Raw genomic sequence first — 24,648 nt, 5'->3', positions numbered from 1 at the left:
TATGTCTCCACCTCTTGCCCGTTGCGTGACCTTGTTTCATCCGTGGGGTCCGGGGAGGATCAAGGTGATAAACTGCTGGCTCTTGTGGGCTTAGTGCCTGGCCTGGGGTGAGGGTGGGGTACTCCCTGCCCACCTCCGTCGTCAGCTTCCCTCCTGTGAGGTCTCCTCCCCCAGCCTCCCCCAGCGCTCACCCTCCAAAGCCAAGGGCGCACACACCACAGCGTGTGCGAGAGGGAAGGGGACAGAGCCGCTCTGAAGGCCCCGGGCTGGCCCTCCAGGCCGGACACGGGACGCAGGATGTGTGCCCTTGCGGCTTCAGAAGCCCAGCGGGGTGTTGGGGTCGGACGAGGCAGACTGGCACGAGGCCGGGGAAGCGTCCTCCCCTTGAATTTTCTGCTGAGGGCGCCTAGTCTCGGGCAGGCCCTGGGAGAGCCTCGGCCTCGGAAGTGACCAAGGGGCGACCCAGTGTTTGCTCTGAAAGTCGAGAGCCGGCCTTGAAATCATAGCCCCTGCCCCTTGGTGCCTGCACCCCCTTCCCCCCTTCCCCCGCCCCGGACCGCACTCTGGACCGCAGTCTGTTGATTCTGGTCGATGGTTGGGGGCAAAGTAGGCAGGCACTGAATAAAGGTCTTCACCCTGCCCCGTCCCCGGCCACCTCCTTGCTGGACTATTTTTTTAATTACACAAGCAACACATGCTCATTATAATAAATCAGGAACGCATCTGTAATTGTTCTAATAAAAAAGCAGTAAACCGATCAATTAGAGATGGGGAAAGAAAAGCTGACGAGCAAAGCTAATGATTAGCAGCAGATGTTTTGGATATTGGTTAGAGAAGCAAAAGCTGGGACCGAAAGATCCGTGGTGACTTCCTGCTTCCACACACAAAGCCAGCATCCGAACTCACACGCAAGTCAAACTCGGCCGGGAACGGCTGCACGTCTTGGCCCCTGTCCAGTGGTTGCCTTACTCCTGGACGTGATAGGAGAGTGGGCGAGAAAGGCTGATCTTTAGAAACTTGGGAGGCAGGGGCGTGGCCACGCCCTTGGAGGAGCTGACGTCACTCTCAGGTGAGTCCCCGGAGTAGCCTTGTCCGTGGCCCCGCGTACAAGAGAATTGACCTTGTGCTCTCAGGGAGCCCACCTCCTGGAGACGCCACTGGCCGCGCTGGACGAGCCCGCCGTGCCTGTGTGTTGGCTGTGGGGTCACCCCGCGTCCCAGATGGGACTGAGCTGAGAGAGGTCGCCGGGCCTGAGGTCCAGAGCCGCTGCAGCTGGGCTTGTGTTCCTGCAGGCCTTTCCGTGGTGCTTCCCCAGAGGCACTGCCCGGCCCCGTCCGTCCCCTGCTGCACTTATGCTGCTGGCACGCAGACCTTGCTGTGTGTCCCCGAACGCCGTGTGCTGTGTTCTGTTGCAGGTGTACTGCTGCCGCCCCTTGGCCCTGGCATTCCTGGAGCTCACGGTCGTGCGGAGGTTCCACGAGCACGTGCACCAGCCCGACGTGCCACCCCCGCTGCGGGCTGTGCTTGGGCGGCTCAGCGCTCTCTACGCCCTGTGGTCCCTGCACCAGCACACGGCCCTGCTCTACCGAGGTGAGCCCCCTGCCCAGGAGCTGGGCACCCTCCGCTTTACCCAGGAGACTCTGCTTTCCCCATGTGGTGCTCCTTCCATGCCATTTTCTGAGCACTCATCACACGTTGAGTGGGGAGCCCAGAGGCCACAAGAAGAAAAGCACAGCAGCAGGGTGGCGCCCACAGGGCCGAGCCCGGGTTGCTGGGGCAGCACCCCCAGGAATGCCCAGACTGGGGATCCGGGAGGGCTTCCTGGAGGCGGTGATGAATGGCCTGATTCCTGGAAGATTGGTGGGAAGGGGGTAAACCTGTGTTTCTCAACCTTCATTTTCATTATTATCCCCCAAGGAGCCCTTTTAGACGTTTTTTCCTAACAACCCCCATGACGTGTTAACACTACAGCTATTCTGTGTATCTGTTCACGTTCTGTGCGTACATCTGGGCTGTGTGAGGAGTACACTTTTCCCCTCCCCCTTGCCAGGAACCCATGTTTTCCCTCTTGGGGCTGGTGTTGCCCCTGGGAGGTGGTGCCCGAGGGCTCCCGGGTAGAGGGAACAGCGGGGTGTGGGGCGAGGCGCCCACCCACTCCGAGTGAGCAGGCGCTGTTCTCTGCGGCAAAAGTCAGACAAAATCAGCCCCACAGCAAAGTCGGGGCCACCTCTTTAGGCCTGTTGGATGGCACGGCACAGCCCGCCGCGTTGTAGGAGGTGAGGATGAGGGGCTGGGTCTCGTGCCCAGCCCCTGGTGGCTACAGGCGCCCACATGCCCGCAGGTGCAGCTGTGTGCCCGCAGCCCCTGTCGGCCCCCAGCACAGCCTCCGGCCACCGCCCGCGCCGCGCTCTGCCTGCCGCCGGCCCTGCCCCACAGGTCTCCCCCCAGCCCCCCGAGGCCACCTTCCTGGGCTTCAGCCTCCCCAGCTCCCGGCTCTGACCCCCAGCACAAGCTCAGTGAGCTGGCGGGAAGGGGGACACAGGAGCCCAGCCCTGGCCGGTGCCTTTCTGTGAACGGGTCGCAGCGGGGCTCGGGCAGCAGTAGCGAGGCATTTTCACACAGAATGGGCTCTTTTGGAAAGCGGTTTCAGCATGTTTGCAATTTGTGGGTAATTTGGGAGTTAGGGTAGCAGAACCCAGAGTAACCAGCGCTCTGCTTACAGGTGGCTACTTTTCTGGTGAACAGGCAGGTAAAACGGTAGAGAACGCCATCCTGGCCCTGTGTGCCCAGGTGAGTTGAAATCCCCTTATATCCTTATACGATTTCCACATTACACGCGATCACCCGTATATTAACGCTCACTGACCTTAGCTTCCCACTCGTTTGTGTGCGGGCAACTGTTAGCACAACCGGGAAACTTACAGAATGTGTTTATGTCAGAAATTTCAGGAAGCGTCACTTTCAGAGACTGTCGTAGAATCTGTACACATTCAGCTCACTCTAATAATTTTTTACAGCGATATCGATAATTCTCTCCAGCATTTCATGTTAGCCTCCAATTTTAGTTCGTTTCACGGTATTTTCCTTTTTTATTGCATCCTTCTACCTTTGTCGCCCAGAAAAGTCAGATGGCCCCAGCGCCACGTCACGTTCTGAGGGCACTCTGTCCACTGGAGCTTTGTGTGGGGGTGGACGTGTTCTGGGACGGCGCTGTCCCATACCATCACCACTGGCCACCTGGGGCTGTTAGGATGGCGGCCAGTGTGACCAAGGATTTTTAGTTTTCTTTAATTTTTTTTAAACCAATTTATTTATATTTTATTTATTTATTTTTGGCTGCCTTGGGTCTTTGTTGCTGCGCACGGGCTTTCTCTAGTTACGGAGAGCAGGGGCTACCCTTCGTTGTGGTGTGGGGGCTTCTCATTGCAGTGGCTTCTCTCATTGCGGAGCACGGGCTCTAGGCATGCGGGCTTCAGTAGCTGCGGCACATGGGCTCAGCGGTTGAGGCTCGTGGGCTCTAGAGCACAGGCTCGGTAGTTGTGGTGCATGGGCTTAGTTGCTCTGCAGCATGTGGGATCTTCCCGGACCAGGGACCGAACCCATGATCCCTGCATTGGCAGGAGGATTCTTAACCACTGCACCACCAGGAAAGTCCAGTTTTCTTTAATTTTAATGAAACAGTCACGTGTGTTGTGGCTGCCGTATCGGGGGGTGCAGTTAGAGGCATTTCTCCACTTTTGATGGTAAGACATGAACCACAGTCCCCAGCATTTTGCCCAGCGTCTCACACGATGGGCGACAGGCCGCTCCGTTTCTCCCCTTTCAGGGCTTTCAAGTTGATGTAGTTCTAGGTGATGCCTCTGTGGTTGACATTAAGGCTCTCCCCGGGTTTGTTTCCTAAGCGCCCATCTCTCCCCACGTGGGCTCTGGGTAAGGGTGTCTCTGTGATCGTGCTGTGTACACAGACCACATTTACTTAAACAGGAGGGGGTCTTCCTTCGTGTGTTCCACAGGTGGTGAGTTGCCATTATTAAAAATACAACCATTGGGGCTTCCCTGGTGGCGCAGTGGTTGAGAGCCTGCCTGCCGATGCAGGGGACACGGGTTCATGTCCTGGTCCGGGAAGATCCCACATGCCGCGGAGCGGCTGGGCCCGTGAGCCATGGCCGCTGAGCCTGCGCGTCCGGAGCCTGTGCTCCGCAATGGGAGAGGCCACAACAGTGAGAGGCCCGTGTACCGCAAAAAAAAAAAAAAAAAAAAAAAAAAAATACAACCATTGTTTTCCTTGCTCTCAAACGTGACACTTACACCACGGAGCTGGTGGCTGGCGGTCCTGGGCCATAATGCAGCCCGAGCCGCCTGGCAGATCCAGGCTCGTCCTGACTCGGGGAGGCCAGGGTCGGCCGGGGGGAGGGCGCCAGCTCCTTCCCCGGTCCAGCCATTCCCTTGGGCATCGTCTGTGGGGCTGTCCTCACCGTCACAGCAGAGGGGAGCGTGAGACAGAGACCCTGCGGCCCACAAAGCCGGGCTCTTTCCTGTGGGTCCCCTACATTAAACGTTGGCCGACCCCGGTCCAGGCTCGTCTCCCCTCACCCACCGCGGTGCTGGGGGTGTGCGGAGCCGTGGAGCAGCCTCTGAACCACAGAGCGGGCTGCACTTCCCTGTTCTTGTGACTCTTTGCTCAACGGTTGCTTTCATACGTTGTTCAAGTCGCCCCCGTTCCAGCGTTCTCTTGAGTTCAGCCACGGCATTTCACAGTCATTTTAAGAAAATTGTTTTTTGCATTTCAAGAAAATGCTTGGGAGTCTTCTCATATAAATTCCACTTGTCATATTGAAGAATAATTTGTATAATGGGACGGGAGAGTAATAAAACTACTGGGAACCGAAGCGCGTTGGAATGATGGCTTTTCCAGGTGCTCATAAATGCTTCTTCTCTTACATTTTTTTCCGGACATATTTTCCTCTGTTGGAACAGTAATTGCCCAGATAAGTCAGGGTTCAGAGACAAACCTCTGAAGACAGTTGCCAATTAATGAGCCACGGAATCGTCAGTTTTACGAGCGGTCCGTACCTTGTTGAAAAAAAATAAAACGTTGGAAGTCTTGAGTGGATAGCAACATGGTGAAAATATTCAGACACACACTCAGGGAACCTAAGATCCAGGCCAGTGAAAAGATAGCACTTTAGTAACTGAGCCACATGCGCCTGCCCGCCAGAGTTACCGTTGCTAGTGGGCTGTAGGCTCTGTTGCTCGGTGGTCGCCATGGAGATGCCGGGAGTTGCCAAGTGTATGGACTTTGTTTTCCAACAGCTGAAAGACGATGCTGTTGCCCTGGTTGATGTGATCGCCCCTCCTGACTCCATCCTGAACTCACCGATCGGCAGAGCTGACGGCGAGGTAAAGAGCAGAGCCTCCTCCCGTGGCGGCTGGGGCCGCTGCACTCAGGACCGCGAGCCGGGGGGGCTCTCTGGGGCCTGATGGTAGTCGTTGCAGAGCCTGAGATGATGCCGTGGCCCGGGAGTCTCTGGTCACACGTGGGCAGCGGGGAGGGAGTGGCTGGGAGACGTGGGGGTGGTCACGGGCGGGTTAGCCGTCCCCCAGCCTGCCCTCCTCCGAGAAAGGGGACGGCATTGCCGCCCGCTTGGGCCGTGATGCCGAGGTCAGCCCGAGCCTGTGCCACGCTCGGGGCCCTGCAGCTGTCTGGCTCTTTTCACGCTCTCCTGGGAGCCTCTCCACCCCCGGGTCTTCTGACCGTCTCACGGCACTAGCTCGTAACCCCTCACCCTCTGCCTGTGCTTCGCCGGCAGCCCGCACGTGGCTTCCCAAGCTCCTCTCTCGCCCCTCCTCCCCACCCTCCACAACGGTGGCTTAAAAGCAGACCTTGTCAGACAGCTGCTCTGATGGAGCCCTGCACCTGAAATGGCACCCAAATCCCTTCCTGCGTCCCCAGCCCACACGGCCTGACCTCTGCCCCGTTCTCCAAGGTCATTTCACACCGCAACCCTCCCACCCTCTGGACTAAAGTCTCACTGTCCTCCTGTTTCTCCGTCGTACTGGGCGCTTTCCCACCCCAGGGCCTTTGCACCTGTGTTCCTGTTGCCGGAGCACTTGTGTTCATTCTAAGCACCTCTTCAGAGAGGTCTTCTCCGGCCTCCAGCTGAAGGGGCACCCCCAAGAGTGGCCCCACTTTGTCCTGCTGTGGGACCCTCACGGTGCCCACGGGTGTCCCTACCTGACCTCCTCCACCACGTGGAGACGCCCGTGCTGGACGACGCCCACGGGTCTGCTCAGTGCCTCCCACTACCTGTGGGTGGTTGTCCCTGTGTTTCCATGGAGACGTGGCATTTCACAGTGTTGAAGTCACGTGCTGAGGTTCCAGGGCTGTTGTGTTCTTTCTGCTGAGACTTCTGCTGACCCAGGAGACTGAACGTAGAGTGCTAGGAACCCTCCGTCTGTCCCCAAGGGACACTGCAATCAGTCTGGGGGGGCAGACGCCTGGACCTCTGACCAGCCCAAGCCACACCTGGGGTTGGGACAGGAGTACCAGGCACTGGGGTGGGCAGTTCGGACAAGTCCCCCATCGAATCAGGATGGTGGGGACCGTACATCTGTGGAGGGCCTGCCGTCCTCTGGCTGCACAGCTGGGCGGGGCGTCCCCGCTCACGGTGTGTGTTACCACGTCCACTTCGCCAGGGAGAAACCCAGCCTCCGGAGGGGCCGGGCGGGTTGTAGCGGAGCCAGGATTGGGGCCGAGATGGACCGTCTGGAGGGAAGGCAGGAGAGAGTGAACGCTGCTCTTGGCTAGGGCCCCCGCGGGAGCATGAGGACGATGTGCTGACAAGCCCACGGGAGGGGGGCTGGCCTCTGCGACACAGGTGCACGGGAGCGTTAGCCCCGACAGGCGGCGCCGAGCAGCTCTGCAGAACACGGCCCTGGCTCGCGGGCGGGCGGCGGCGGAGTAGGGGAGGGCCGCCCCATCCCGTCCTGTCCCGATACAGGGGCCCCGGGTTCCACGCTGACACCAGAGCCAGCCCGAGGCTTCACCCAACAGAGTGCCTGACGCAGTGTGCATTCCTCCTAGTGTTAAGGGCTGAGGTTTGAACTAGGTGCTCCTAGGTGAGAAATTCATTTTATTTTATTTTTAATGTCAGGCATTACTTTTTATAAATTTATTTATTTACTTATTTTTGGCTGCGTTGGGTCTCCATTGCTGTGCGCAGGCTTTCTCTAGTTGCGGCGAGCGGGGGCCACTCTTCGTTGCGGCACGCGGGCCTCTCACTGCGGTGGCTCCTCTTGTTGTGGACCACGGGCCCTAGGTGCACGGGCTTCAGTAGTTGTGGTGCGCGGGCTTCAGAAGTTGTGGCGCACGGGCTGTAGAGCGCAGGCTCAGTAGTTGTGGCACGTGGGCTCAGTAGTTGTGGCTCACAGGCTGTAGAGCGCAGGCTCAGTTGTAGCACACGGGCTTCAGTAGTTGTGGTGCGCGGGTTCAGTAGTTGTGGCTTGCAGGCTCTAGAGCGCGGGCTCAGTAGTTTTGACACGCAGGCTTCAGTAGTTGTGGCGCACAGGCTCAGTAGTTGCGGCACACGGACTCTAGAGCGCAGGCTTAGTCGTTGTGGCTCACGGGCCTAGTTGCTCCGCGGCGTGTGGGATCGTCCCGGACCAGGGCTCGAACCCATGTCCGCTGCATTGGCAGGCCGATTCCTAACCGCTGCGCCACCAGGCAAGTCCCAGAAATTCATTTTAGATGAGCAAGCACAGCTGTAGGAGATTGAGATCATCAGTAAGTGAAGCATAACGCTCCAGGCTGTGCAGTGTCGCCTCGGGTTGATGACCTGTGGAGACAGAGCCTGTCCTTGTGTCTCCCTGGGAGCCAGGAATAGCAGAGCGTGGGCAGAACTGCTGAGTGTGCTTAGCAGGTGCAGGGGAGGGTGGCTTCTTAAGAGCAACATTTGCCAGCATCAGCCAGATACAAAACCGGCCCCTTCCCTGTCTCCACGGACCTCAGCCTGGACGCTGGCCGTGCTGGGAGCAGGGAGGCGTCAGGCGGCTGCCTGCCACGCTCAGGACCTTCCTCGAACATAACAACCGAGAGCAGTTCCGCCTGGGGGGCCCTGAGGCGACGGCTAGCTGGCCCGGTCTGCACAGTGTGACGGGGCAGGCAGAGAGGGGACAGTGCGTGCCCAGGCCCTGTGGCCCAGGGGACAAGCCGTCACGCTGCTGCTGGGCTGCCCCGCCGCCTACCAGCCAGCAGCCGCGTGGGTGCGAGAGAAGCGTCGACTTGCAGAATCTACCTTCCAGGAGAATTTCCAAAGCAAAGGGCGAGCGGGATGTCTTCATCATTAAGTGTACATTATTGGCCTTCATAGTTGCATTTTCACAAGTGTTCTCTACTGGCAAAGACTGATTTACATAAATTAAATTTAAATCATCTTAAAATGTTTCCATGAGGGACAGGAGAGAACTTCCTGGGTGTTCACAGTTGCACTGGCACACTCAAAGTCTTTCTCGTTACATACACGTGTGTTCTGTATCTTCTGCAGCTCTATAAGAACCTCTGGAGCGCTGTGCTTCAGCAAAGCAAGGTGCTAGAGAGGGCGTCGTGGTGGTCGGAATTCTCTGCCAACAAGCCCGTCATAGGAAGCTTGAAATCCAAGCTGTAGTCGCACTGGCTAACCATGATGAAGCCGTGAAGACGTGGACCTCGAGTTCAAGTTCAGGAGGCCCCAGAGACGGCTGCCGCTCTCCGAACCCACAGCTCTGCCCTTGCCCGGCTGCTCGTCCCGTGGAGCCCAAGGCGGGACTGGCTCATCCTGGCCTGCCCCCCACCCCGAGTCCCAGCAGGACGGGTAACGCCTGAAGGGCAGGGCTGATTCGCTGGGTGAAAAGAAAACCTGTAAGATCATTTCTTCCTGACGGACTGAGCGCTTTTTGATAATTAGAGCTTTGTACGTTCTATTTTCATATGCTGATTGTGAAACTGGTCGTTGGTGATTCGGGTCGGGCAATATTCTACCTTCATCTGAGATTTCTTACAAGGCTGTTCTTCACTACGCCCTGTACGATGCCAGTCTGATTCTTCGTTCACTCTGGTTTGACTTTCTCATGTAATTAAATTCTGACCTTACTCATTTGCACCATGGACCACCCGAATGACATAGTTGAAGATTTTGCAGGAAAAGAAAATCAGTTTGATTACTTTGTTGTGTGGAACTGGAAGCTTCCATCAAAGAAATGTTTCCAAAGGAAAAAAAAATGCATAATGGCTTGAACGTCTGGTCGTCCTTAAGTTCCGACCTCGCAGCTGTGTACTTTGTCACTTTGTTACGTGAAGTGGTTTGTTCCTACAGGCAATGGAACACCCACTGCTGCCTGGCTCCGCGGGTGGGGGTGGGGGGGCGTGTGCTCCGGGTCCTGGGCGCCCTGATGGGGTGGCTGGGGGAGACAGATGGAGGGGGTCGATGGGTGTCTCCACCTGTCACTCGAGTGTCCCAGGTCAGGACGATGGCTGGTGGGTGGGTTCTCACTCGACACCCCGTCTCCGTTGCCCCTGGCCTCGGGGGCAGGGAGGGGCCGTCCTGTGGCCTCACGAAGAGGCTGAGATGGAGGATGGAGGCTGACCAGGTGCGGCCCCCTCACCTCCTGTGTGTGCCCGGGACTGGCTCTGCCTTCGGCCTCCAGTCCTCTTGCCTGGGCGGAGGGTCTTGTCTGAGGACCAGAGGCCAGCGGGGCCTCAGAAGGAGCTTCACGTGGCTCCAGGCCGGCCCTTCTCTGCAAATACTGGGCTGCACAGAAGCCTGTCCCCCGGGGGAGCCCTCGTCACGTGGTCTTTGTCTGTGAGCGCCCTCAACACCTGGCCGTCGAGGGCCAGGGGCCGCACGGACGATCTGCTCTGTCCCAGGGCTGCCTACGTGGCGTCCCAGCCCCGGCTCCCTCCGTCCTTCCTTGGCGTGTCCCTCTTCCCTGACCGACCAACGGCCTCTGTGTGGACACGGATGTGGGGTTGGCAGCGGACTCCCTTCCCACCTGGTATCTGAGCCGGGGGGCCTGTCCCTTGCCCTGCTGAACTGTCAGTCGTCTGCCGGAAGGAATTATGTGACATGCTGCCTTTGCCACGTGCATAGCCCAGTTCCCTGGACAGCACAGCACTGACTGGCTTGTAGTCGGTCTTCCCATTGGTCTGGAAGCTCTTTGAGGTCAGGGACCAGGTCTGAATCACCTGTTTCCAATTCCCAGCCCGAGGCCACACACGGGAAGTGCTTGGCAAGTGCTGGAGGGGCGTGGATGGTGGATGGATGGGTGGATGGATGAATGAATGAGTGAATGAGTTGCATGAAAAAACTCATGAATGAATGAGTGAAGAAGCGAATGAATGAACGAGTAAAAGAATGAGCGGGGTGGATTTAGAGGCTGCTGAAGGAGGGAGGACCATCTTGGCCCCAGTGCCCAGCGATGGCAGGTACGGCTGTGGTCCCAGTCACTCCACCGAGTGGGGCTGCTCGCCTTCTCGTGTGAGGTTCGGGCCTTCCTGTCTCCACCCTGGGCTTGTGCTGTTGCTTTGAGCCCATGCTGACCCCCGCCCACCTTTCCAGCTCCGGTACCGGCTGCAGCTCCTGGTCAGCCGCATTCCAAGGCAGTAGCCAGGGCTGTCTACCCTAGGTGGGGCTGCCTCCCCTCTGGATCCCTGGGACCAGGGGTGGTCTCCTAGCTCTGCCCCTCACAGGGCGCCACCAGTGAGGTGCTCCGTGGAGGGAGAGGTGAGCAGAGGGGTGGGCACGTCCTTCACACTGAAGACCAATGACATCCCGTCTACAGCAGACAGGATGTGTGGACCGCTGTGGAAATAATGCTGGAGTACAGTGTGACCAGACGGAGCCCACCAGCCACTGAAAAATCCATTTTTCATCTTGCAGTATCACTGCAGTTGAAATTCTTTAAAAATCATCCCAAGGAAAAAAAAAATGCCAAAGCCACTGCTCCCCTCCAGCCCTATTAAATGAGCAAATGCTATTTCCAGAGCTACTCACTTGCCCGTCTCAGTAACCAAGTGTTTTTTCAAGGAGTGTGTTTCTACTCCTATGTAGAAAATCATGTATCAAATGACAGAACGCTGGATAAAGGCTTTGTGAACACAAACGCGACTTGGCCAGGGAAGCAGCAGTGGTCACGCTCAGCCTCGGTCATTCAGCAAGGAGATGCTGACCCTCCACGAGAACGTACAGGAAGGGAAATGCAGAAGGGAGGGCCGGGTGGGAAGAGCAGCCCAGGGAAGGGGCGTGCTCGGCACCTTCTGAATGGGCGGAGCTCAGCAGGGAGGACTTGGAGTCCGGGGCTTTCCCTTGTGACCACACTGCTACTGCACCTTGGATTTGATGTCCCTCTTCCCCAAAGTAATGGCCACGCAAGATGTTATGGCCGAATTGTGTCCCCCCAAATCCATATGCCAAAGTCCTCCCCCCAGCACCTCAGAATGTGACTGTACTTGAAGAAGGGCCTTTAAAGAGGTGATTAAGGTAAAATGAGGTCATACACGTGGGTCCTGATCCAGTAAGACTGGTGTCCTTATGAGAAGCAGGGGTCAGCACACAGACACGCACAGAGGGGTAACCATGTGAGGACCCAGGGAGAAGACGGCCGTCCGCAAGCCAATGAGAGAGGCCTCAGAAGAAATCAACCCTGCCCACGCCTTGATCTTGGACTTCCAGCCTGCAGGGCTGTGAGGAAATCACTTTCTGTGGTTTGGAAGCCCAAGCAAGGAAGTGCACAGGACCCATTCCCGTATGATCTCTGTGAGCCCAGACGGGCCAAATGATTCCACCTGTTTCAGCCGGTGGCTTGGTGGCTGGTCCAGGGTCCCTCTGGCAGCGGGCACTCTGCGCCCAGAGCGTGCAGATTGCAGCCTGTGTTTCCGCTGCGCAGAGGGAAAAGGCCAAGGGGACAGGGACTGTGTGTGTGTTTCCGGGGAAATCGTGGGCATGTGGGCGCTGGCTGGCGTGGGACATTGAAAGGGAAGCCAGGAGGAGACGTGTGCAGGGCTGGCCTGGGGACCGGTGTCCAGGTGGCACCTGACTCACAGCCGGCGTTCCCCTGCCTGCCTTTCTCTTCCACCAGCCCCGGGGATGGTGGCCACAGTGAGGAAGTGGGCTCTCGGGTCAGGCAGCCCACAGTCAGGGGCTGGGAAGCAGACTCAGGTTCCCCGGCTCCAGAGCGCACTGGCCTGCCACTGGGGAGAAACTGCAGGCCGTGTACATCTGATTCCAGAGGTAGGGATCGTCCCCATTTTCCAGGCGAGGACACTGCTGCTCGAGAGCTCAGGTGGCCAGCCTGCAGTCCCAAGTGCTTCCACCGTCCCTCGGGGAGGGGCTCCCGGGCTGGGGGCTGCAGCCCCTCCAGGGCTAACTTTGTGAGTCCAAAGGTGGCAGCAGAACCGTCGTGCGCTAAGAGGGTGGAAGAGGAGACCGGCTGCCTTGCGTTCTGTCCAGGTGGTCTGTGGTGAAATCGTCCTTCCAGAAGGTTCCTTCGTCCATAGCAGGGGCCTCGGGACCAGTGTGCTGGTTCTCTCTGGCACGCTGGGTGGGCGGGTGTTCAGAGTCACACTAGTGACCGTGTTAGGAGTGGAAAGCAGAGTGATCTGGGATGATTGATCCTCCCCAGGATGGTGAGGAACCACGGGCATCTGGCCGGTCCCCAGGGCGTGCTCGCAGCCTGAGGTCGGGAGAGCCGCACGTGAGGAGCGCAGGTCTGGGGCCAGGCAGACATCCTCCCAGAGAGGGTGGGCATTTCCAGGAAGACGCCCTGCTCCCAGGGACGCCCTCGGGGAGGCGGGAGGCCTGGGGGCCTGGTGGCACCTCTTCAGGACCCTCACCTCTCCGTCTGCAGCCACGATGACGGTGACTGCTCTGCCGATGGTACCTGCCCCACCCCTACCCCCTTCCCCCCACCCCTGCCTGGCTGGCCCACAGGGGCCAGAGGCAGCAGAGACAACACTGCTCAGAAAGCGGTGACACCGGCCCAGCCAGGGGGACACAAGAGCCCTTTGTGGGGACGGGAGGGAAGAAAGTGCGGGCATCCTGCCCAGCTGTAGGCCTCAGACGGTGTCTGGTCTGTGTTTGCACGACGTCTTCCTACAGCCAGGCTGGAGAAGCACCCCCACGGTCCGGTCACCAGGGAGAGGTTTCCTTGCTCTGCTCCAGGACCACAGTGGTCTCAACAGATCTCAGCCTTGGACCAGGTCCCACGCTTCCCTGAAGCAACCTTGAAAACTCCAGGGTGATGGGCTCGGAGAGCCATGAGCGGGACTGGGGCAGCCAACAGCCACGGGCACCCTCCCCGCCAGCCAGCTCCACCCCTCCCCAACCTCCACCCAGGCCCTCCCCAACCTCCACCCAGCCCCGCCCCCACCTCCCTTAGCCCCGCCCCCACCTCCATCCAGCCCCTCCCCAACATTCACCATTTATTGAACAAACACCGCTAAGCTTTTGCTGTGCGCTGGTCTCTGAGCAGGTGAGTAAGTGGAGGTGCTCCGTGGTCGCCGTGCTCGGAACTGCCCAGCAGGGGGCTGGCCGCTGTGGTGCCCTTTGCTGCGGCTCCACGTCTCCGCTGACGGGCTCTTGGGTGCTGTGGGGACAACGTCCGGGACACAGTGTGCACCCAAGCAGTGGGCGTGGAGGAGACGCAGCACATCTGCCACCGGCACGGTCGCCTGGCACTTGCAAATCTAGCAGAGCCACACACAGCCCTTGACCCAGGGCGGCCAGGGGGGGCTACTCCTCCGCGCACGGCTCCCCTTGGCTGTGCTGCGCGCTCCTGCACTGCGGCATCCGCTCTCCAGCCCAGGCGGTCTCTGCACGGCCTGACCCGGGGCCCGCGGCCTGTCCAGGGCGGCTGATCCATCCCAGATGCGGGACCCTGTCCGACCCTTAGCACCGAGCCCTGGGCACTGTGGGAGCCGCCCTGTGAGGTCACAGCTGTCCAGTTAATTGGCCCGACTGTGGGTCAGGTCCAACCCTGGGAGGCGGGCAGGGGTGCCTGCAGTGGGGGGGCTTCTAAGACGGCCCAGGCCCCCAGGGCGAATGAGGGAAGAGAGGCCCCCTGGTAAACTCTGACAACTCCTTTGGCGAATTCCCAGCGTCCTGCCAGGCAGTACATTAACCACTCAGGGGCCAGCGAGCTCCGGTCCAGAGCTGAGCTGCAGCAGACGGTCTGCCACCTGGTGCGCCGAGGCTGCGCCAGGCCCCTGAGCTAAGCGACCGCTTGAATCCCCCACTGCCCCAGATTTCAGCAGGTGTGCTCAGCGAGGCCACGAGGCTCACCCCGGGGCACGTGACAAGGCCTGTTGCCTCGGGTCCCCAGAGCCAGCATCAGGACGGGGTGGGCGGGGCCGGGCAGCCTGGGTCTCCCTCCCTGCCAGCGCCGGGAGGATGGAGGACTGTGGTGAGTGGGCAGGCGTGCCTCCACCCCGAGAGCCTGCAGAGGCAGACAGAGGGCCCCACGCAGCAGGACGGGGACCTGCAGGGAGCGCCATTGCCCTGCAGGGCTGGCACCATGGGGCCTCTTAAAGCAATTTTTAAAAATTTCACTAAGCCACGATGACCATGCATCGACTCGCACCAGACGTCCGGGCGAACCCGCCCCGCCTCCCTTCTCACGGCAGCCGCTCATGGCTCTTGCCCAGTGTCCCTCTGTCCCAGCCTCACGCCTCCACTCTGCACCCCCACCTAGCCCGACTCCTGTCTCCCCCGGGCTCCCCCTGCCCTCAAGCCAACGCCCCTTCCAGCCCCTCCGCAGACTGTTTGCACAGGCTTACCCTGGACCCTCGCGAAAGCCACTCTCGGGGACCCTCCTCTGTGCTCCCAGCGCTCTGCCGTGCCGGCCACAAGCTAGGGGCTCTGTCAACAGCAGCGGAGTTCCAGAAGCTCTGGCTGTGAAGGAAGCTGATGGAATTTCACGACTTGCTACCTTTGTGCAAACTTCCCACCGCGGCAGAGCCCATGAACATAGTCCAGCTGAAACCACGGCGTTGTAACAGAAATCTTAGCCTAAATGGATCAATAGTAAGCCTTGGGCGCGAAGGGTCACACAGACACGCGGGGCCGCGGCCGCCTTCCTGATTCTCGCGTGCCTCTCACCAGACTCGGGGCTGGTTCGCGGACCCACGTGTGCGCCATTTACAGCTGTCATCTCCTCTCTGCGGCCGGGCCTGACAGGCCTGCCTTCCCAGCCTTCCTTGCAGCTGGAGACGGCTGTGTGTTTCGGGCTGAATTCTGTCCCCAAATCCACATGTTGAAGCCCCAGCCCCAATACCTCAGAGTGACTGCATTTGGAGTTAGGGCCTTTAAAGAGGTAATTAAGGGAAAATGAGGTCCAGAGGGTAGGCCTTTAGTCCAGTATGACTGGTGTCCTTGTAAGAAGAGATTAGGACACAGACAGGGACAGAGGGGTGAGCCTGTGGGGACACAGGGAGAAGGTGGCCGTCTTCAAGCCAGGGAGAGAGGCCTCAGAAGGAACAACCCTGCCCACACCTTGATCTCGGACTTCCAGCCTCCAGGACTGTGAGGAAATAAACTTCAGTCTGGTTCTGGGTTACCAGCACACCGTGCCTGGTGGGTCTGGCGGTGAGGTGTAATCAGAAGTTTGGGGGTGGGGTTTCTGGGGGAGGTTTTAAGAGAGGGATAGGCTCTGGGAAGCCCCTCTGCCTAGCCCACCTGCCTGCCTGTCAGCGTCGGGGAAGCAGGTGGTTCCGGGTTGAGGAGAGCGGGTTCCCGGGAGTGCTGAACTCTCCCCCTCCCTGGGGCGTCTCCTAATCCCTCCCCCACCACATCCCTGCCTCCAGGTCAGGCCCCCTGGGGGCCGCCACAGCTCCCGGCCCAGCAGAGGGCGAGGGCGAGAGGGAGGCCCCCCGTGCTGGAGCGGCACCACGGGGCTGAGCGGACCTCACCTCCCCTCTGCACCCCAGCTTCCCCGTCTACCAAAGGAGCGAGTGTGAACTCAAAGCTCTACCCTGAGCCTTCCAGCTGACATCATCTCTCTCTGTTAAGGGTTCTTTTTAAAATCAGAAAAACAATATAAACACATCCTATAAAATTCTCAGCTCAAGCAAGAGAACCCCCCACGGCCTGAGCCACACGTCTCCAAACGGCAAATCCTTCATCGTGGGGCGTTCTATCCCGCACCTGCACCTGCACCTGCGGTGGGTTTTCTGGACGTTGTTACACTCCGGGGCTCACGTGGTTTTTCTTGTTTCCTCTGTTAAGATTCGATTCTAAGTGTTCTCCACGGCACCGTGCAGCGCTCACACCCATCTTTCCAAGTGGCTGCGTGACATTCCACCCAGCACGCAGGGCCACGGTTGCTGTAGCCAGTTCCCCGTGGTCGGATGTGAAGGCTGTTTTCTGATTCCCCCCGTGACAAATGGCCCAGCGAGGGGTGGACAAGGTCATGTGCGTGTCCTCCCCTGTGTATTTGGGATTATACGGTGCCCTCCCAGAGTGGGACTCCTGGGTCGAGGTCCACGCACGTTTTTGATGTTTACCGGCTCATACACGTTTGCTTTTCACACTTGTTAAACCCCGATTTGTCAAGTCAGCAGTGAGGCTTGGGGGTGCGGCTGTCAGCTTACCCTCCCAGTGCAGGCACTGCTGCTGCAGGACATTTAAATTTAATAGGTGGGCCAGGACTAGAGGGAGGCAGGGTGGACGTGGAGAGCGCTGGGCGGGCCGGGAGCCCCGGGGTCCCATCTCACCCATCCCGGTGGCTATGGTCAGCTTACCCCTCTGCTCCCCAGGTCCCGCCCCAGGGCAGGGCACAGCTGTGGGAGCCCCAGCCAGACACCCTGGGGTCACCGCTGGCCCCTAGCGACCTGGTCCTGACGAGGCCCCGGGGTGCCCCCTCCCTCAGAAGCCCCCCTCTCCGTGCCCACCCATGCACCTCTCTGAGCCAGTGCCCATCACCTGGGCCTGACGGAGAGGACTCCCCGCGCTCCCCGCCCCTGGGGGCCACGGGGGAGCTCCTTGGACTGCATTCAGGGTCCTTCATGGCAGCCTCCACGGCCCGCCTCCCTTCTCCCCTTCTTGCCCCTGCAGCCCAGTCACCTCTGGCCGCTCACCAAGCCCTTGGCCAGCCCGGCTTGGACCCTCTCTGAGACCTTCCCCTGCCTCCGCCCCCCAGGGCACCCACCAGAGCCCCTCCCTCTCCGCTTCATCTCAGAGGCACGTGGGGACCCTCTTTCCGGCACTGGTCGTGGGACAGCAGAGGTGGAGGGCGAGGGAGGTGGGGACTCCATCCCCAGCCTCTCTGGGCAGCGGTGACGTCAGAGCCCAGCCTGCAATCCCAGGCCCGTATTTCCGGGCCCATACCTCTTCCCCAATCCCGCTGCTTCTCGCCCCTTTTCTAGAAAGGCTGGACCCAGATACCCGGAGGGGAGAGAACTTGTGTGTTGACATCAGGGGTCCCGACCCCCACTCCCGGGATCAGGCAAGCGACACGAACCGCTGGTGCCTCAGTTTCCACACCTGTAAAATGGGGCGGCCCCGCCTACATGGCAGGGCTCCTGGGAGGGTTTGAGGAGATAGTGGGCCGGGCTCCTGTGAGACGTCTAGCAGGTGGTGACCAGCTGCTGCTGTGCAGGGTCACGGCGGGGGGGACGGTGCCGTCTGGGGCTCTGGGGGCATGGGGGGTGGCCCCAGGCCTGGCAGATGCTCAGGGTGGAGCCCCAGCTGGGGCAGCTGTGCACGGGCCCTGGGCTCAGCCCGGCCTGGCGAGCTGGGCTCCACAGAGCACACTGAGTGGCTGGTCTGGGCTCGGCGGGAGGCCCTCGTCTGAGAAGGCTGAAGGGAGCTCGATGTCATGCCGGCCTGAGCCCGAGGCCTGAGAGGGCAGGGTGGGCATCCTGCTGGGCGGGGCAGCACGGCCTCCCCCAGGCCTGCGGGAGGGGGTGGCTCTGGGGCCTGGCCCTGAGTGTATAAGCCGGGCCCGTGGCATCGGAAGTTTCTCCAAAACGGCCATTCTCTCCTGGCCTTGCAGCTGTTTTTCCTTAAAAAGAAAAACCCAAACCCAAACCAGAACAACCGAGTGGGGTTTCAGCGGCACGTTTGCCAGGCCGCTGGCGGACACGTGAGCAGAGCCAACAGCTGCGTTGGAGAAAGTCCACCTGACAGGGCCCTGCACCCACTCCTCCAGCTGCAACTGCTGTGTGGCGGGCCCAGAGCTGTCCTCCCACAATCCCGCCAGATCCCTGGGAGGACAGAGGGGCAGCTGGGGTCTCCTGCTCAGAGCCTTTGCACAGGCTGTTCCCTCTGCCTCCCACACCATTCCCTTCGTCGTCCTCCCAGCAGCTCCTCTTCCCAGACCGACCCTCGCTCTGCCTCCCCATATCCGTGGCCCAGGTGGCCCGCCTGCGTTCCACAGACGGCTCTCTCGCGGAAACGCGCTCTTGTAGAAGACGCGCTCTCTCGCGGAAGTCGGCTTTGTGGTTCCCCTCCAGGTTCCTCTAGGCTCGCGTGTGAATGACAGTGTCCGTTTAACACTTGCAGGACGGAGCGCTACTGCATTGGGTACCTGATAACTCCTGAGGCGCAAAGCTGAGTGGCCAGGGCCCGGCCTCTGCAGATGCTCCTTTGAAGCGGCGTCCTGATTACCAGGGAGGCGAGGCATCCTTCCTGAGGCTCTGCTGATGTAAGTCACTGAGGGTGCACAGGCAAGCCCACTCGACTGAGCCACACCTCCTCCAGGGAGCCCTCCTGGGCCCCTGGGTCAGCACCCCTACTCTCTCCATCAGAGCCCCAGCCCCCCGGCTGGCCTCCCTGCCTGTGCCTGCCCCCTCTCTGATGCTGTTGTAGGATGGGGGCACTAAGGGAGAAATCAGAGAGCACTGCTCCTACGGCGCTGACATCCCCGTGGGGAGAATTAGATTAGAGTGTAAACAGTAAACAGAGCATGCCGTGTGCTCTGGGGAAAGTAAAGGCGGGGCAGGGCTAGGCCTCGGGCAGCAAGGGCGGAAGCAGGGAGACAGGCAGAGGGTCCCACAGGGACCCACCAGCTGATGGTGGCTCCGAGCGAGGTGGTGGGAAAGTTCTAGGTCTGCGGGTGTTCAGATGCTTCAGATGGTGGTAGACAGAGGGGTGACAGCCGGTCAGTGACAGTCTCCAGGAGGTAGCCCCTGAAGGGATAGATTGACTTTGAGGGGGGCCAGGAGGCAGACTCGGATGCGCCTGAGCCCAGCCGTTTGTCACCTTGTGACCTGGGACAGGTGACGAGCCCTGAGTCCGCTTCCTGACAGTTCAGGAGACACACATGCCGCTGGACAGGTCTGGGCGCATCCCCTGCGCGGGAAGCCTTCCACCTGCAGGTCCGTGCTTGGTGCCGTTCCCCTGAAGCCTGGTCGTCTGCCGCATCCCCGGGCACTGCTTCCGGGGGCTCCCAGGGGTCACTCTGGTCCCCCAGCTCCACCAGCGTGGCCCAGCTCGCTCCTGCAGAACTCCCTGCCCCTGCCCAGTCCGGAGCTCGTGTCCCTGGGCCTCGGGGCCCTTCACCTGGGCATCTCCCGGTCCACACCTGCCCCACCTGGGAAGGAAGAGACGCTGGGAGGGGCGCCCAAAGAGGGGGTGCCCGTAATGGAGTGTGGTTCTGTGTCCACAGTGGCCTGGGATCCTTCCCGTGAGCTGCGCCCTGGGCTGCAGCCGTCAGCAGTCCAGACCCGAGCCCAGCGTTCACTCCAGCAACGTCCTTCATTCAGCTCTTTCTACAAGACAAAGGAAGCTCTTTGGAAACACCTCACGTAGGGGTCGGGCATCGTTTCTGACTTTGAGGACCTGGTATCTCATCCCCCAGGTGGGCACTGGGTCCGGCAGGCCCGCCTTCCCTCATCTCTCCCCACCTGCCCTGGAGCCTGTTCCCACCCCGCTGGGACCAGCCAGCTCCCGGGTGCATCCCGTCCCCGAGGGGCCCCTGGTCTTTCTCTCCACCAGACCCTCACCCCTGCTCCTTCTGTCCCAGGTGATCTCAGCCTGGGGGTCTCCTCCTCCCAGAAGCCTCCCCTGATCCCGCCTCCCTTCTGGCTGTTAGGTACCACCCCCTCACGCCCCTCCCCTTGCCCCTGAGCTGAACTTGGCCTAGTGCTTTCTCTTTAATATCTGTTTAAGAAACAAGTCTAGAGTGCTTGTCTTGCCAGACTCCGTTGGAAGCACCCTACAGGTAGTAAAGTATTTCACCTCCAGTTACTCTCCATTCACAGAGGAGGAAACCTGAAGCACAGAGAGGGCAGGTCGCTTGCCTAGTGTCACACAGCCGGCCGGGAGCAGAGTCAGGAGGCAGATAGGCCCGCCCACCGCCTGTCTCCCCTGTGAGTGTGTCTGACCCCTCGGAGGCTCTGGCCAGGCCTGCCTGGCCCACAGCGGAGCGCGGGTTCATGACCGTGTGAGAGATGCAGGTGCCCTTAGATCCGACCCTCCCCACCTTCCAGCTGAGGAAACAGCCCCAGACAGCTGGTGTCCCTCGTATGTCACCAGAGGCCACGTCCAGACCAGCCGGCAGCCCTTCTGAACCCAGCTGGCTCGGCCCTGGGGTCGAGGCCAGTGCGTTTACTCATGGCTGGGTGAGGGGGGGTCAGTCACCCAGCTTCACTGAACCTCACTCTTCTCACCCGCAGGTGACACCCCAACCTTACGTGATTGGGGTGTGCATTAAGTCCTATAAACCAGGTAGCCGTGAACTTTAACTTCCCAGGTATCTGCTTGAGCACGGGTCCCGAGGGGGTAGATCTGGGGGTGCCGCTGGCGAGCCCCCTGTCCAACAAGCTCTCAAGTGACACCCAGCTGCCCAACTGCGGTCACACTCTGAGCAGCAAGGACATGAGCCCAGCACAGCGAGGCCCCTGAGCGGGCCCCTCAGCCCCCATGTCACTGCTGGGGGCAGGTTTAGGGACTGGCAGACTGAACCCTTTGTGTGGCCACGGGGCTCACAGAGGCTAAGCGGAGTATTCACAGCTGTTGTCAGAACTGCAGAATTTGCCAGCAGCGTGGAGGAAACGATCCTAAAGCCCGAAGGACAGATGGGCCTAGAAGCGTGACTCTGCACGCACGCACGCCCACACGCTCTGAGCGCTGCTTGTTCCCACGCTGGGGGCAGAGGGGCCAGATGTTGTATTTTTCTCAGAGCACAAAGGAATCTCGGCCCTCGCTCCCGCGTCCTCCAAATGGCAAAAATCCGGTGTTCGTTTTGCATCTGGAAACGAGAGGACAGAGTCCCCGGGATGGCCTGAGGGCGGCCAAGTCAGCTCAGTTCGGGGCACCCATGTCGCCCAGGCCTGTGTCCCCTCCCCTAAGGGTCTCCAGATAGGATCTAAGGGGAGGCAAGACCAGGTGGGGAAGCCCTGGGTCCCACCCCGCACGGCCTGGCCGCTGTGACTTGCCCGAGCGTCTCGGGGCCCTGCTGCCAAGGCTCTTCCTCCGGACCTGCAACGGGAGGTGGACGTGCCCCATGGAGCGGGTACCCGCCACACTGCCTGGTGGTCTCTGAGATCCCCATCTCCACCAGGGAACCCAGGGCCCTTGCCTCTCACTCGTCCTCCCTCCCCCGTGCCTCTCAGGCAAGGCAGGGTCTCCATCCGCCTCCCCGGGCCAACTTCCCTCCAGCTGCAGTCTGAGCTCTCGCTTATCCACGGCTCACAGGAAAACCTTTTCTTAAGTCTTTTAAAATCACAGTTGTATGTGCGTATAATCTAAGGAGTTAAATAATTCCCAGGGCTTCTTATAAAACAACAACAACCCCTACCTCCCACCCCACCCACCCCAGTTATTCTTCCCCAGAGACGGCCACTTCCTCTTTTCTAAAAAAGTAATTCTTTTGGTATTTCTGCCTGTATTCCTAAATAACATTCTTGTATTGCTCCTTCTTGTTTTGTCAGCTGAATCAGGATCTACTGACTTCCCCTATGGAGAAGAGGCATAAATTTTCCCTCATCTGCTGCCCCTACCCCTACCACCTCCTTCCCAGCACCAGCCCTGCAATGCAGAGAATGTGGTTTCAGTTACCTTCACACGATCACGTAAACGGAGCCTACGGCAGAGCCAGGTAATATACTATCATTCCTTTTCCTGCCTTACCTTTTTCCCCGTAGTTATCAATCGCTATGTCGTTTTATCTGTGTTTTTTTTTTCTTTATGTGCTTATTTTAATCCAGCTTCAGACCCTCTGCCTCTTGTCTACATCTCTAGACCGCAGACACATTGGGTGTCCTGCACCTTCCTTGGTCTGGATTTACTCCCTTGTCTTGGGAGCCTGTAGTCTGCTGGCTTTCCAACAAGAGTGCAGGGGAGAGTTCAACTGTCTGGAAAGGTCCGTGCCATCCTACACTCGATCGACAGTTGGGCTGGCTGTCCCAGGGCATCCGTGCTGCTACAGCAGAATGCCATTGACTGGGCAGCTTAGAAACAACAGGCTCGGTGTCCAGCGAGACCAGCTTCCCAGTTCGTAGATGCCATCTTTTTGCTGTGTCCTCATGTGGAGGAAGGGTGTGTGAGCTCTCTGGGGTCTCTTTTATAAGACCACTAATCCCACTCATGAGGGCTCCACCCTCGTGGCCCAATCACCTCACAGAGACCCCACCTCCCGACACCATCGCATTGGGGCTTAGGATTTCAACCTGTGAATTTGGGGGTGGGGGACACAAATATTCAGTCTATCGCACTGGGTATAAAATTCTAATTTGAAAATCATTTTCCTACAGCAAAGGGTGGGCAGAGGCCAATTTTGCAGGAACTTCTCCATCATCTTCTAGTTGCTATGGTATAACCGCTGTCAAGTCCAAAGCCATCCGTATCCCTAATACTTCATGTGTGACCTTTTGCTCTTCTATTATTCAAAAATTAAAGTGATTAAAAAAAATAATTGTGAACGCTCTCATTGGGCCCTCACGCCTGCATCTTTCAAACAGGCAAAAGCGAGTCTTGGTTTCAGGTGTGTCCGGGGGAGCTGGCAGGAGTAAACCTTGGCTTTAGGTGCTATCTAGTGTGGAGCCAGTGGGTACTGTGATGTGAGGGGGGGTGAACCTTATTGTCACGAATCTTACTCCTGTGGGGCTGTGTGCTGTAGATCTGGCCGCGGATGCTGCGTGGAGTGCCCGGCACGCAGTGGCCCTTGGCAGGGGGAGCGTCCAGCGCCATCGTCCCCTGCAGCAGGGCACCTGCGTCCTCCCCCCATCCACCCGCGGGAGCGCCCACCTGGCCCAGCCGCCTCTGCATCGGCCCCCTCCCGGGTCCCCACGGCCCTTCAGGTAGCTGACTGTGTGCATCTCAGGGTGGAGTGGGGAGCACATGAGGCCCCCGATGCTGCAGGCGACACTCGGAGGGAGGCAGACTCTGTCCCCTCCTCCCGTCTGCCTTGGGTCTGAGTGGGATCATGCTGGGTTGGGTTAGAGCACGGGTTAGAAGGTGAAAATCACAGGGCCACCCTCACAGCCATGCAAACCAAGGTTAGGGGCTTGATGCCTTGGGCCTCAGTTTGCACACCTATAAAATGGGGAGAGGAGAGCTCTTCTGAAAATTAAAGCGATAACGAGGTATGGTTTGATGAGCACTTAGGGGCACAAGGGGGTCTTCGCGCTCACCGTCGGACTGCCTGCCAAGGAGCCAGGGGTCCCTGGTGGGCCTAACACGTGGGATACACGCCCTTGAGGCTCCACCTAGAGAGGGGCCGGGCTTGTCCCCAGGGAGCTGGAGCCTGATGCAGACCGCGGCCCCCTTGTCCCCGACCCGGAGCTGCGGCATTCTGGGAGGCGGGGGACTCCCGCCGGGAACGGCTGGGCCACCCGCTCCCTCTGATTTTTCATTAGGACTTGTCACCTCCCTTACCCTCCCTGTTGGGCAGCGTCACGGCTTACAGTCCCCTTGGGGCCGTCCCAGCCCAAGTTCCGTCAGCTCACCAGGGTCAAGCCGGGGGACCTGCACCTCCCAGAAAGGAGATGGAGGAGGGCCTGGCGTGGACTCGGGGTCTGTGAGCCGGCCTGGGCTGAGCCACGGGCGCTGAACCGGGGGGCCCGTGGGCCTTCCAGGCGTGGGTGAGGATCACGTCGGAAGCCTCTCTTGCAGGCAGGTCAGCGCGGCTACAGAGGATGGGCCTGAAGCAGAGATGGGCAGAGGCTGGAACCCTGGAATAAGGAGCCGGCCCTTACCCTGGGGACCCCAGGGGCCGCCGGACAGTATGCATTTCCTGGACGTGGGGTTGAGGGAGCGGGTGGTGTCCAGAATGATTTCTGTGACTGGGATGGGGCAGGTGGGGCTGATGGGGGGAGGGATCCAGGAGGTCACTGGGTACCTGGCCAGGTCCTCTGTGTCCCCAAGGCCTGCCTGGGTCTCCTGGGTCACGCCTCTCGGGTCTCCGTCCTCGGGATTTTCCCCTCCCTGGTTCTCCACGGGTCCAAGCCAGCGGGGTCCTCGTGTACTGGTGCCTTTGCAGGAGTTTTGAGCAGCGTTTCTGCCCCCTCCTGCCCCCTCCGTGAACACAGTTTGCCAGGAGGGCGGTTTTCCTCTGCGTCAGCTTCGCCCCCCATTTGGGGTGCGCGGCTGGGTGGGCAAAGCCCCCAGTCTCTGCTGGGCTAGGTCAGGGCCGACTTCTCCAGCGGACATAGCGCCCACATACCTGAGGGCCTGACAG

At 59.7% G+C, this 24,648-nt stretch overlaps 1 protein-coding gene across 2 annotated transcripts in view; it reads left to right on the top strand.

Moving 5' to 3' along the window:
• Positions 1-9,291, top strand: part of ACOX3 (acyl-CoA oxidase 3, pristanoyl) — a 47,998-nt gene extending 38,707 nt beyond the window's left edge. For both annotated transcript variants that reach the window (XM_060013038.2, XM_060013039.2), the window contains exons 15-18: positions 1,416-1,590; positions 2,723-2,790; positions 5,314-5,400; positions 8,544-9,291. In XM_060013038.2, coding sequence (XP_059869021.1) covers positions 1,416-1,590; positions 2,723-2,790; positions 5,314-5,400; positions 8,544-8,663 — 450 coding nt within the window. In that variant the 3' untranslated portion in view covers positions 8,664-9,291. The remainder of the gene's footprint in view (positions 1-1,415; positions 1,591-2,722; positions 2,791-5,313; positions 5,401-8,543) is intronic.
• The last annotated feature ends 15,357 nt before the right edge of the window (positions 9,292-24,648 follow it).

Source organism: Delphinus delphis, chromosome 5 (genome assembly GCF_949987515.2).
Source record: "Delphinus delphis chromosome 5, mDelDel1.2, whole genome shotgun sequence".
Classification (NCBI taxonomy): domain Eukaryota; kingdom Metazoa; phylum Chordata; class Mammalia; order Artiodactyla; family Delphinidae; genus Delphinus; species Delphinus delphis.
This window is presented reverse-complemented; position numbering and strand designations above follow the sequence as displayed.